Genomic DNA, 13220 nt, shown 5'->3' on the forward strand with positions numbered 1-13220 from the left:
GGAACCCCAGAGCCCGGCCCACCGCGCCGCCCGGAAGAGCAGGCAGAAGGCCGCAGACAGACACGCCCGGCAGAGGACAGGGCACGAGAGAAGCAGCGGACGGCCAGACCCCAAGCCAGCGAGAGAGAACCCCCCACACGGGCAGAAAGACGGGACGCCCCGCCCGGGGGAACCCAGAGACTCCCCGCAGCCGGATGGGAAGACCACCCCCGCCCCACCAGCACCCGGCCCCCCCCGACCCCACCCCCACCCCCGGGGAGCACGGCGCGGCCCACACCAGGCCACCCCACCCGAGCCGGCCGCCACAGGACCACCCAGCGCAGGGCCGCGGGGACCACCCACCCCACCCGCAGGGACCCCAACGATGGAGATGGAACAACCAGCGACTGCCCTGTCGAAGTCCCCCCCGAGAGAGGGGAGAAAAGGAAGAATTTTTTTTTTTTTAAAACAAAACAAAAAAAACCCCAAAATAAATACATTAAATTATATATATATATATATATATATATATATATATATATATATATATATATATATATATATATATACACATATACATACACATACACACACATATATATATATACATATACATATATATACACATACATACATACACATCCATACACATATACACACATAAATACACACATATATACATATACGTATATATACACATACATACACACATACACATACATACATACACACACACACACACACATACATACATATATATACACACACACATACATACATATGCATACATACACATACATACACACACATACATATATATACACACACACACATTTACACATATATACACACACACATATACACATATATATACATACATACATGCAAACATACACATATATACATTCACATACATACATATATATACCCACATATACACACACATATATACATACATGCACACATACACATATATACAAACATACATATACACACAAAAAAAAAAATAAGCTCACAGACAGGCTGACACACAACCTCACTACCCCAGCAGCTGGCCGACTCGCAGCAATTCGGAATACTCTGCAGCACCAAGTTACCACAATGGATGAGGGGACTAGACCCAGCCGGCCCCAACCAAGAAGAACACCTGGAAGGGATGGACGGCGGGACCCAGGGGCCCCAGACATGCAGCCCGGATGCAGTAGCCTGAGGCGCCGACCCCGATTGACCAGTATGCCCAGAGCGTATCCCCAGAAATATACATACACATATATACATATATATACATACACACATACATACACACACACATACATATACAACTATATACATCTGCATATATACATACACACACGCGTGTGTATGTGTATGTATATATTCATACATACACATACCGGCATACATATTATATAGCCATATATATATATATACATATATACATATACACATACATATATACACACATATATATACACATGCATACACACATATACATATATACACATACACACATACATAAATACATACATATATATACATATATACACACATACACATAAATACTTACATACATACACATAGATACACACATATACATACACCTATATATGCACAAACATACACACATACATATACATGTATACATACATAAAAACACAAATATTAACATACATAAATATATACATACATATACACGCATACACATACATACATATGTATACATACCCACACATGCACATACGCACATATACACATCTATGAACACACATACTTGTAACCATACATGCACACCAATATACGTACATACACACATTTGCATCCATCCATACACACATACACACGCACACACGCACAAATATCTATACGACAACAAATCCATACACATGTCGGAGGGACAGCAATGAAGTCCAGGCATCCACTGTCCACTGAGAACTAGCCGAACCCTCAAGCCCCACAGGTCTGGCCCCGTACCCACGCCACCCAGGGACAACCCCCCACAAGCCCGGCCCAGACAACAGTGTGAAACCGGGCGCGCAAGGGCGACGCGGCAGGGCGCGAGGGCACCCCAGGCCCACACCCGACAATCCAATCAACATGACAATAAACAAGTATGAAGCCAGCTGGTCAGTCAGCCCCGACAATCACCACGAGTGCCCGCTACCACCAGTCACAACATCTGCCACCCCCCTGCACCGGACCCAGCAGCCTCGGGCGCCTACACCACAAACAAACGGCATAAGAAACAGCAGCTGCAATATCCCCAGACAGCCAGCACCACCCCATCAAATCAAAGTGATCGGGGGGAAAAAATAAATAAAAAATTAAATAAATAAATAAACTGCGACCAGCAACCACACGCCAACAGGATCATGGAGACCAACCCGCGCCAGCCCGCCAGTCAGCCCAAACGCCAACACGCAAACAAGAGACATCAACACCCCCCCCCCCCCCCCCACCAATAGACCCCACCATCCCAACCCAAACCCGCACAAACACACCACCGCCCAAACAACCGAGATACAGCATCCAGACCAGACAAAGGGGCCGCGCCGCCACCGCATCAAGTCACCAACACAGACTCCACAGCGCAAGGAAGGGCCACACGGGCACGGACTCCACTCAACAGGAAGCGAGACCCGCACGACGCCCCACACAAATAAATAATATATTGTACTATTTTTTTTTCTTTCAAATAAAATAAATACAGAACAAATATATATATATATATATATATATATATATATATGTATATATATATATATATATATATTTGTTGCAATGCCAACCACCGGTAGCACCACAGCAACCATCACCACCACCGCCCGCCCGCAGTACAAACACCCGCGGCCGACGGAGCCGAGACAAAATAAATAAATTTAAAAAAATAATAAAAATAAAATTAAAAAAAATCAGACCCCGTAAACCATAACAATGCACACCCCCTGCTACCTCCGAGGCCGCCAACAAACCGACCCCAACTCATCCACAGCCAGGCCAATCGGGCCACCGGACATCCACCCCGGACGACCACGCACCCCAACGCACAGCCAACCACGCCCAGCGTCACACCCCCACACAGCCGCAGACAGCGCCGGGGAATGCCACCGAGAGGCGAGCAGCACGCAGCCGCCCAGGAACGGGGAGGAAACGTCCCGCAACCCAGCGCGCAGTAGACCCACCACCAATCCGACACATACGTACACATATGAACATATATACATATATATATATATATATATATATATATATATATATATATATATATATATATATATATATATATATATATATATATATATACATACTTACATATACACATACATACACATATACACATACGTACATATACACATATATATATACATATACATATATACACATACATACATACATACACATATACATATACACATATATATACATATACATATATACACATATATACATACATACATACATACATACATACATACATACACACACATACACATATACATGAATATACACATACATATACACACATATACATACATAACCATACACACATATATATACATACATATATACATACATATATACATACACATACATATAAATATATGTATGTGTATGTGAGAGGCGACGTGCTGGGGTGGCAATTCTTGTTTCCCCCCGGCTCAAAGCCTGTACGTTGGAGTTCAACCCGGTGGACAAAAGGGTAGCCTCCCTCCGCCTTCGGGTGGGGGGACGGGTCCTGACTGTTGTTTGTGCTTATGCACCAAACAGCAGTTCAGAGTACCCACCCTTTTTGGGAACACTCGAGGGAGTACTGGAAAGTGCTCCCCCGGGTGATTCCCTTGTCCTACTGGGAGACTTCAACGCTCATGTTGGCAACGACAGTGAAACCTGGAGAGGCGTGATTGGGAAGAATGGCCGCCCGGATCTGAACCCGAGTGGTGTTTTGTTATTGGACTTTTGTGCTCGTCACAATTTGTCCATTACAAACACCATGTTCAAACATAAAGGTGTCCATATGTGCACTTGGCACCAGGACACCCTAGGCCGCAGTTCCATGATCGACTTTGTAGTTGTGTCATCTGATTTGCGGCCTCATGTTTTGGACACTCGGGTGAAGAGAGGGGCGGAGCTTTCTACCGATCACCACCTGGTGGTGAGTTGGCTGCGATGGTGGGGGAGGATGCCGGACAGACCTGGGAGGCCCAAACGCATTGTGAGGGTCCGCTGGGAACGTCTGGCAGAGTCTCCTGTCAGACAAAGTTTCAATTCCCACCTCCGGAAGAACTTTGAACATGTCACGAGGGAGGTGCTGGACATTGAGTCCGAGTGGACCATGTTCCGCACCTCTATTGTCGAGGCGGCAGATCGGAGCTGTGGCCGCAAGGTAGTTGGTGCCTGTCGGGGCGGCAATCCTAAAACCCCTTGGTGGACACCAGCGGTGAGGGATGCCGTCAAGCTGAAGAAGGAGTCCTATCGGGTCCTTTTGGCTCATAGGACTCCGGAGGCAGTGGACAGGTACCGACAGGCCAAGCGGTGTGCAGCTTCAGCGGTCGCGGAGGCAAAAACTCGGACATGGGAAGAGTTCGGGGAAGCCATGGAAAATGACTTCCGCACGGCTTCGAAGCGATTCTGGACCACCGTCCGCCGCCTCAGGAAGGGGAAGCAGTGCACTATCAACACCGTGTATGGTGCGGATGGTGTTCTGCTGACCTCGACTGCGGATGTTGTGGATAGGTGGAAGGAATACTTCGAAGACCTCCTCAATCCCACCAACACGTCTTCCTATGAGGAAGCAGTGCCTGGGGAATCTGTGGTGGACTCTCCTATTTCTGGGGCTGAGGTCGCTGAGGTAGTTAAAAAGCTCCTGGGTGGCAAGGCCCCAGGGGTGGACGAGATCCGCCCGGAGTTCCTTAAGGCTCTGGATGCTTTGGGGCTGTCTTGGTTGACAAGACTTTGCAGCATCGCGTGGACATCGGGGGCGGTACCTCTGGATTGGCAGACCGGGGTGGTGGTTCCTCTCTTTAAGAAGGGGGACCGGAGGGTGTGTTCCAACTATCGTGGGATCACACTCCTCAGCCTTCCCGGTAAGGTTTATTCAGGTGTACTGGAGAGGAGGCTACGTCGGATTGTCGAACCTCGGATTCAGGAGGAACAGTGTGGTTTTCGTCCTGGTCGTGGAACTGTGGACCAGCTCTATACTCTCGGCAGGGTTCTTGAGGGTGCATGGGAGTTTGCCCAACCAGTCTACATGTGCTTTATGGACTTGGAGAAGGCATTCGACCGTGTCCCTCGGGAAGTCCTGTGGGGAGTGCTCAGAGAGTATGGGGTATCGGACTGTCTTATTGTGGCGGTCCGTTCCCTGTACGATCAGTGCCAGAGCTTGGTTCGCATTGCCGGCAGTAAGTCGCACACATTTCCTGACAAGGCTGTCCTTTGTCACCGATTCTGTTCATAACTTTTATGGACAGAATTTCTAGGCGCAGTCAAGGCGTTGAGGGGTCCCGGTTTGGTGACCGCAGGATTAGGTCTCTGCTTTTTGCAGATGATGTGGTCCTGATGGCTTCATCTGACCGGGATCTTCAGCTCTCGCTGGATCGGTTCGCAGCCGAGTGTGAAGCGACCGGAATGAGAATCAGCCCCTCCAAGTCCGAGTCCATGGTTCTCGCCCGGAAAAAGGGGGAGTGCCATCTCCGGGTTGGGGAGGAGACCCTGCCCCAAGTGGAGGAGTTCAAGTACCTAGGAGTCTTGTTCACGAGTGAGGGAAGAGTGGATCGTGAGATCGACAGGCAGATCGGTGCGGCGTCTTCAGTTATGCGGACGTTGTACCGATCCGTTGTGGTGAAGAAGGAGCTGAGCCGGAAAGCAAAGCTCTCAATTTACCGGTCGATCTACGTTCCCATCCTCACCTATGGTCATGAGCTTTGGGTCATGACCGAAAGGATAAGATCACGGGTACAAGCGGCCGAAATGAGTTTCCTCCGCCGTGTGGCGGGGCTCTCCCTTAGAGATAGGGTGAGAAGCTCTGCCATCCGGGAGGGACTCAAAGTAAAGCCGCTGCTCCTCCACATCGAGATGAGCCAGATGAGGTGGTTCGGGCATCTGGTCAGGATGCCACCCGAACGCCTCCCTAGGGAGGTGTTTAGGGCACGTCCAACCGGTAGGAGGCCACGGGGAAGACCCAGGACACGTTGGGAAGACTATGTCTCCCGGCTGGCCTGGGAACGCCTCGGGATCCCCCGGGAAGAGCTAGACGAAGTGGCTGGAGATAGGGAAGTCTGGGCTTCCCTGCTTAGGCTGTTGCCCCCGCGACCCGACCTCGGATAAGCGGAAGATGATGGATGGATGGATGGATTGATTGATGTGTGAGTCTAGTGATTTGAACCAGATTTGAGAAGGTTTGGTTGGAATCATTGAAAAGAGATAATTAACCCTAGGCAAGACCATCATTTTCACGGTAGAGACCTTTCCCATTAGTGAGATAGGCAGTGACTTCCAACGCGCCAGATCATCCTCAATCGATTTTAAGATTGGGGAGTAATTCAAGCGATTTAGATCTGACAATGTGGAGGAAATATTGATACCCAGGTATTTAATGTTCCCTTTATGCAGTGGAATCCATGAGGTGCTCTGAAAGTCAAAGTTAATTGGTAACACAGTAGATTTGGGCCAGTTGATGGAGTAATCTGAAATAGAACTGAATTTATTGATGATTGAGATTGTGTCTTGAAGAGAAGAATTTGGATTTTGTAAGAAAAGTAATACATCATCTGCATAAAGGCTTATTTTATGATGAACGGTTGCGGTATGGATGCCTTTTATATTTGCATGCTGTCGGATTGCGGTTGCCAGAGGTTCAATAAATATAGCAAACAGTGGCGGAGAAAGTGGACACCCTTGCCTAGTGCCCCTCATAAGTTGAAACCTTGGAGAGATTTGGCTGTTCGTTCTAATCGAAGCTGTAGGGAAACTATATAGGATCTTGGTCCATGCTATAAATAAGTCTCCAAATCCAAATTTCTGTAGAGTAGCTAAAAGGAAATTCCAATTCACTCATTCAAATGCTTTTTAGCATCTAATGAAACAGCTGTTTTTAGATTATGAATAACAGAATAGTCTATCACATTGAGTAGACGGTGAACATTGTTGGATGATTGTCTCTCTTTGATGAAACCGGTTTGATCAGGATGTACTATATATGGAGTGACTTTTTCTAATCTTTGAGCTAAAACTTTGCAGATAATTTTAAGATCAGCATTAATCAAGGAGATTGGCCGGTAACTAGATGGAAGTGTTTGGTCTTTATCGGGCTTTAGCAAGAGACTGATCATGGCAGAGTTCATATTTGGAGGAAGGAATGAGTTTTCTTTAATCCCTGAAGCCATTTTTGTAGATATTGGAGCAAGCAGTGACCAAAATGTTTTGTAGAACTCCACAGGGAACCCATCAGGCCCTGGTGCTTTATTTTTTGGCATCAGTTGAAGTGCGTCGTGAAGTTCATCTGCAGAAATAGCAAGATCTAAATTTGATACTTGCCTTGTATTTAATTTAGGTAAGTCTATACCGTTAAGAAATGTCTCAATGTCTGAAGGAGATGGGACAATCTGGGGTGTAGACAAGTTCCTGTAAAAGTCTATAAAGATGGAGTTAATTTCTTCAGAAACGTGCGTAATGTTCCCAGCTGAATCCTTAATGGATGGTATAGAACTTTTTTCTTTGTTTAATTTTAATTGGCTAGCCAAATATTTGCTTGGTTTATTATCATGTTCAAAGTTTTCTAAGCGTAACCTCCGGAGCAGGAATTGACTTTTCTTATCAATTATTTCTCTTAAATCTAATTTGAGTTTTCTCAATTTGTTCAGTTTGTTCATTTTGTGAGTTAGCATACGCTATTTCTAATATTTTTATTTCATTTTCAAGTTCCTGCTCTAATAAACGTTCTTTTTTTTCTTGTATGATGAATAAGAAATAATTTTTCCTCGCATAACTACTTTCACCGTCTCCCAGAGAACGCAAGATGTGATATCTGGTTGATCGTTAAAGTCTAAAAAATCTGACGATTCTTTCTCAAAATAGTTTAGGAAGTCTGGGTCCTCTAGTAATGATATATTAAGTCTCCATTGTTTAATAGGTGGAGTGATAGTTTTGTTAGTGAGAGAGAGTGAGACAGATGGATGGTCACTGATGGTGATAGGATGAATGTGAATGTTTGAGATGTCAGATAAAATTGAGCTACTTGTTAAAAAGTAGTCAATGCGAGAAAATGAGTGGTGAACTGGGGAAAAATAAGTGTATTCCCTAAGAGTATGGTGATAAGAACGCCAGGCATCGCAAAGACCATAATCGTTCATATATTGCTTAAGTATTACCACTGACTGAGACTCACGGTGACTCCCAGTCACTCTGGACCGATCTATATTTGGGTTAAATATTAAGTTGAGGTCCCCTCCTAGAATCAAGCAGTGGTTTGAGTGAGGAGAAAGTGAAGAGAAGAAAGTGTGAAAAAAGGAGGGGTCATCAACATTTGGGCCATAAATGTTGGCGATACATAAGTTTCTCCCGTCAACGGAAATATTAAGAATGATATATCTTCCCTCAGTGTCTGTAATGGAGTTATGGAGTGTAAAGTTTACTTTTCTACTAATGAGAATGGCTACACCTCTCTGGAGTTGTAACTAGCAAAGTATGTGTGTGGGTATTGCGATGAGTGCAGTTTTGAGGTATCGGACTTGGAGAGGTGAGTCTCTTGTAGTAAAGCAATGTCTGCTTGCATGGTCTTCAAATGATTAAGAATTTTTATATTTTTTGCCTTAAACCCGACCCCACGCACATTCCAAGTGACAAACTGTACAGTGGGCATACTAAACTAGACTGTAACTAATTGTGTGGATGTATGTGTGTACTTTACATGTAAATAAAGCCTGTCTGTATCTAAATGTAAGCCTATCATGCATGTATTTAAGTGTGCAGTGTGTATAGTTGTTCATGTATTAGCTGTGAGTGTACATGCTGATGACGACAAGGTGATACGCAACAGGTGGGGAAATAGAAAGAGAAAAACAAAACAACATTAAATAAAGAGAAAATAAGAGAGTGGTGGATTAAACAGTTAGTGAAAAAGGAGAAAGAGAAAATGAGAAAATAAAACAGTAAACATGTTGGTTTACCGAGAGAGAAAGAGTGCGCGCGTACAATGTTTACATGAGCGCTATGGTGACGCACAGGTATATTGTGGGAGGGGGAGAAAGAGAGGGAATGAAGCATAATGAAACCATACGAAGGAAAAAAAAAATACAACATTGACCGTGTTTAAGATGTTAGTAATACAGCCACGGCGTGACTTCTTGATCACGGAAAAGTTGACCGTTGATGAAAAGTTTATCCACCGCGATGATAGCACGACATCCTTCGGCGATAAACTTCTTACGAAGCGGGAACAAATGGCGGCGCCTGTCAAGGTATTCCTTGGGGAACTGGTCGTTGATGCTGAAGGTGGTTCCTTTCAGCTCTCGGCCCTGGCTCCTCACCTGTTCCTTCTGCTTGTAATGTTCGAATTTGGCTACGATGGGTCTCGGCCTCTTGTTCTCCGGCTTTTTGGCTCCCAGCCGGTGGACGCGATGGAAGGTGATGTTGTTGATGGTGTCCGCTGGAAGCTTGAGCTGGTGTTCCATGAAGGACTTGATGGTTCCCTCTGGATCTTCCTCGGACTTTTCCGGTATTCCCGCGAAGACCAGATTGTCCCTCTTGCTTCTCGCCTGGAGGTCCAACAGTGGTTCTTAACCTGGGTTCGATCGAACCCTAGGGGTTCGGTGAGTCGGCCTCAGGGGTTCGAAGGAGCCTCCGCCACGGAGGTAAAGACACATTCGACTTATCGTGTAAATAAAAAGTTCTCCCTGCCAGCATTTTATGGATACCCCCAAACAATGTTCCCTCTAATTTTCCATCTGATTTGCAGGTTGTTGGATTGATCGATTTGAAACTTTTACTAGCAGATTGAAAAGGAAGAGAATACATTATATCAGGGGTCGGTAACCTTTTTGGCTGAGAGAGCCATGGAAGCCAAATATTTTCAAATGTATTCCCGTGAGAGCCACATAATATTTTTTAACACTGAATACAACTAAATGCGTGCATTTTAAGTAAGACCAACATTTTTAGAGTATAAGTATCTTGTTGTTTTAAATGACATTGTTCTTCCAAAGCTAACCAATAATAAATAAAATACTTCTTACCATTAATGCGACTCCTTGAACAGGTGCGGTAGAAAATGCATGAGAATGTTTTATATTTACAAAGTTATTTTTTAACACTGTGATTACCAGCGGAATTATTAATTGTCGTGTTAAGCAATGTCAGCTAGGATTTATCAGAGAGCCAGATGCAGTCATCAAAAGAGCCACATCTGGCTCGAGAGCCATAGGTTCCCTACCCCTGCATTATATGAAACAGTACAGTTTACACAGTACAGTACATGTTCCGTACAATTGACCACTAAATGATAACACCCAAATAAGTTTTTCAACTTGTTTCAATCGGAGTGAGTTCATGCACTGTGTTGGTTTTGTTCTTTGAACAAGGTGATGTCCATGCATGGTTCATTTTGTGCACCAGTAAAAAAACATTTAGCTTTTTCTTGAATATGAAAAAAATATACAGTATATATATATATAAATATATATATATATATATATATTTTTTTTTTTTACTAAAGTAGGGTTAGGTGGTGAATGCGCATATGAAACTGGTGGGGTTCGGTACCTCCAACAAGGTTAAGAACCACTGGTTTAGAAGATGTATGCAATATTCAGTCCACCATTCTTGCAGTATTGCACACACAGTACTGGGAATGATCACTGTACTAACGTAACTGGAACATCTGGTCACGACCAGGCGTATGAATACAAAAGTAATAGATTAGATTTAATGTAACTAGAGCTGCAGAAAATAGGTACCATATGTGCTGTGGAACAGCTTCCAACACATGCAACACATGTACAGTAGATGTAGTCATGGTGTTACACTTTGTATCACCACGCCACAAATCTAAATCTTGCCCTTCCCCCTGTTTGTTCAACGCCATCACTTACCTGCCACAGTGGAGCCAATCACGAGGATGAACAGTCCAACAAGGGTGACAGAGGGGTGGGCCATGGTGAAAAAATCCCTACAGTGCAGCTCTTCCTTCCTTTGCCTTTGCTGTGCAATCTCTCCCCAGACGTGGTTGCGCCCAGTTTTCCTAATGAAAACATTAAATGCCGAACAGGAAGCTCAGAATCTGGGAAGGGGTGGGAGGTTCATACAGGGGAGGGGACTCACATCTCAGACCACTGACAGTACATGTGAAGAGCCTTTTAAAGACTACAACTTTGCTTTTATGACGTTCATTGATTTCTCTCACCATCTAATGCTCCTCTAATGCTGACAATATTGGCAATTATTTCATAGTTCTGAACTAGTGTTGTCCCGATACCAACATTTTAGTACCGGTACAAAAATTATTTTTTTACTTTTCTAAATAAAGGGGGCCACAAAAATATCATTATTGGCTTAATTTTAACAAAAAATAAATGGGGTACATTAAATATATGTTTTTAGTGCAAGTTTGTCCTTCAATAAAATAGTGAACATACGAGACAACTTGTCGTTTATTAGTAAGTAAGCAAACGAGGGCTCCTAATTAGTCTGCTGACGTATGCAGTAACATATTGTGTCATTTATCATTCTATTATTTTGTCCACATTATCAAGTGGCTAAAAGTTAATTATTAATCTGCTGGTTCATTTACTATTAATATCTGCTTACTTTCTTTTTTAACATGTTCTAGCCACACTTCTGTTAAAATGTAATAATCACTTATTCTTCTGTTTTTTGATACTTTACATTAGTTTTGGACAATACCACAAATTTGGGTATCAATCCGATACCAAATCGTTACAGTATCATACATTGGTCATATTCAAAGTCCTCATGTGTCCAGGGACATATTTCCTGAGTTTATAAACATAATATACATTTAAAAAAAACAAAAGAAGATGTTGTGATGCCAAAAAATATAGACAAAATCATAGTAGTATTGACTAGATACGCTATTGTACTTGGTATCATTACAGTGGATGTTAGGTGTAGATCCACCAATGATGTTTGTTTACATTTTGACACCGGTGAGCTAAGGTGTGTAGTGAAACATGTTTAGCTATTCCTCGTTATGCAGGGATGATACTTGTAAGAAACTTACTTTATTTGTCGCCATGGAAGCCAGGATTAGTGTTTGATGTTTGATCATCATTGCACTGATCATGGCTGCCTTGGTGCTCTTGTGCCCTAAGAAACTTAAGGTGCTGACCGAGACCCTGGTGCAGTTCTACTCAGCCATCATCAAGTCTATCTTCACCTTCTCCATCACCGTGTGGTTCCCCAGCGCCACAGTCAGCTGCTGAGAAGGTCATTGGTTGCAAACCCCCGCACCCCTCCAGGACCCGTTCTCCTCCAGGACCAGGAGGCGTGTGGGTCGGATCAGAGCTGACTCTTCTCATCCTGGACACAAAGGAAACTACAGTCATTCCAGACCCACACTTCCATCCACTTGAACAGTTTTTTCTCCAAGGCCATCCGGCCCATGAACAATAACAAGTTCTGATAGCTCAGTTACAGCTCATTTTATTACCTATTCTGTGTTATATGTGTTTCATACGATTGCACCAAGTAAAATTCCTAGTTTGTGAACCCGTTCTCATACAATGGCAATAAAAAACTATTCAGCAAATAAAGTTTGGCGATGGAAAGGGGGTGTTCCCGGTACAGTTATTTATCTACCGATTACCCAAAGACTTACTGATGTTATGACAAATAACTGCTGGATTATTTTTGTGGGAGCAAAATAGGCATAAGAGAACTTGTTTTTGTGAAATTTCAGTCACCTGGACGCTATGGGTCCTTTAGGTCAAATAATATATGGGTCATTGCACTAAAATGGTGCCATTCACTATGTGTTACTCTCTCAAAATAAACATCCATTTCACACACATTGAACTGCTAGAAATGTGTATTGAACGCATCTAAGACAACTTTATTTTTTGGTATAGATTCCTAAGCAGAAGATGGCCTATTAGAGTAACAGGACTGAAAGTAACAGGAGTGAGTTTATAGCACAAATACATGACACTCAGCACATTGAAGCAAGTCAATGAGAAATGTATTTAGAAATAAATAACATGTAAAAAATATATATATATATATTTAGGTAATAG

General features: G+C 43.7%; 1 protein-coding gene across 2 annotated transcripts in view; it reads right to left on the reverse strand.

Moving 5' to 3' along the window:
* Positions 1–12507, reverse strand: part of LOC133559281 (placenta-specific protein 9-like) — a 36810-nt gene extending 24303 nt beyond the window's left edge. Inside the window, exons 1-2 of one of the 2 annotated variants that reach the window (XM_061910891.1) lie at positions 12365–12507; positions 11061–11209 (exon numbers count right to left, since the gene is read on the reverse strand). In XM_061910891.1, coding sequence (XP_061766875.1) covers positions 11061–11124 — 64 coding nt within the window. In that variant the 5' untranslated portion in view covers positions 11125–11209; positions 12365–12507. Of the gene's footprint in view, positions 1–11060; positions 11210–12364 lie in introns of those variants that run through there. The other variant, XM_061910892.1, reaches the window with a different exon arrangement.
* Between the last annotated feature and the right edge of the window lie 713 nt (positions 12508–13220).

The sequence above is a fragment of the Nerophis ophidion genome, linkage group LG09 (assembly GCF_033978795.1).
Source record: "Nerophis ophidion isolate RoL-2023_Sa linkage group LG09, RoL_Noph_v1.0, whole genome shotgun sequence".
NCBI classification, from domain to species: domain Eukaryota; kingdom Metazoa; phylum Chordata; class Actinopteri; order Syngnathiformes; family Syngnathidae; genus Nerophis; species Nerophis ophidion.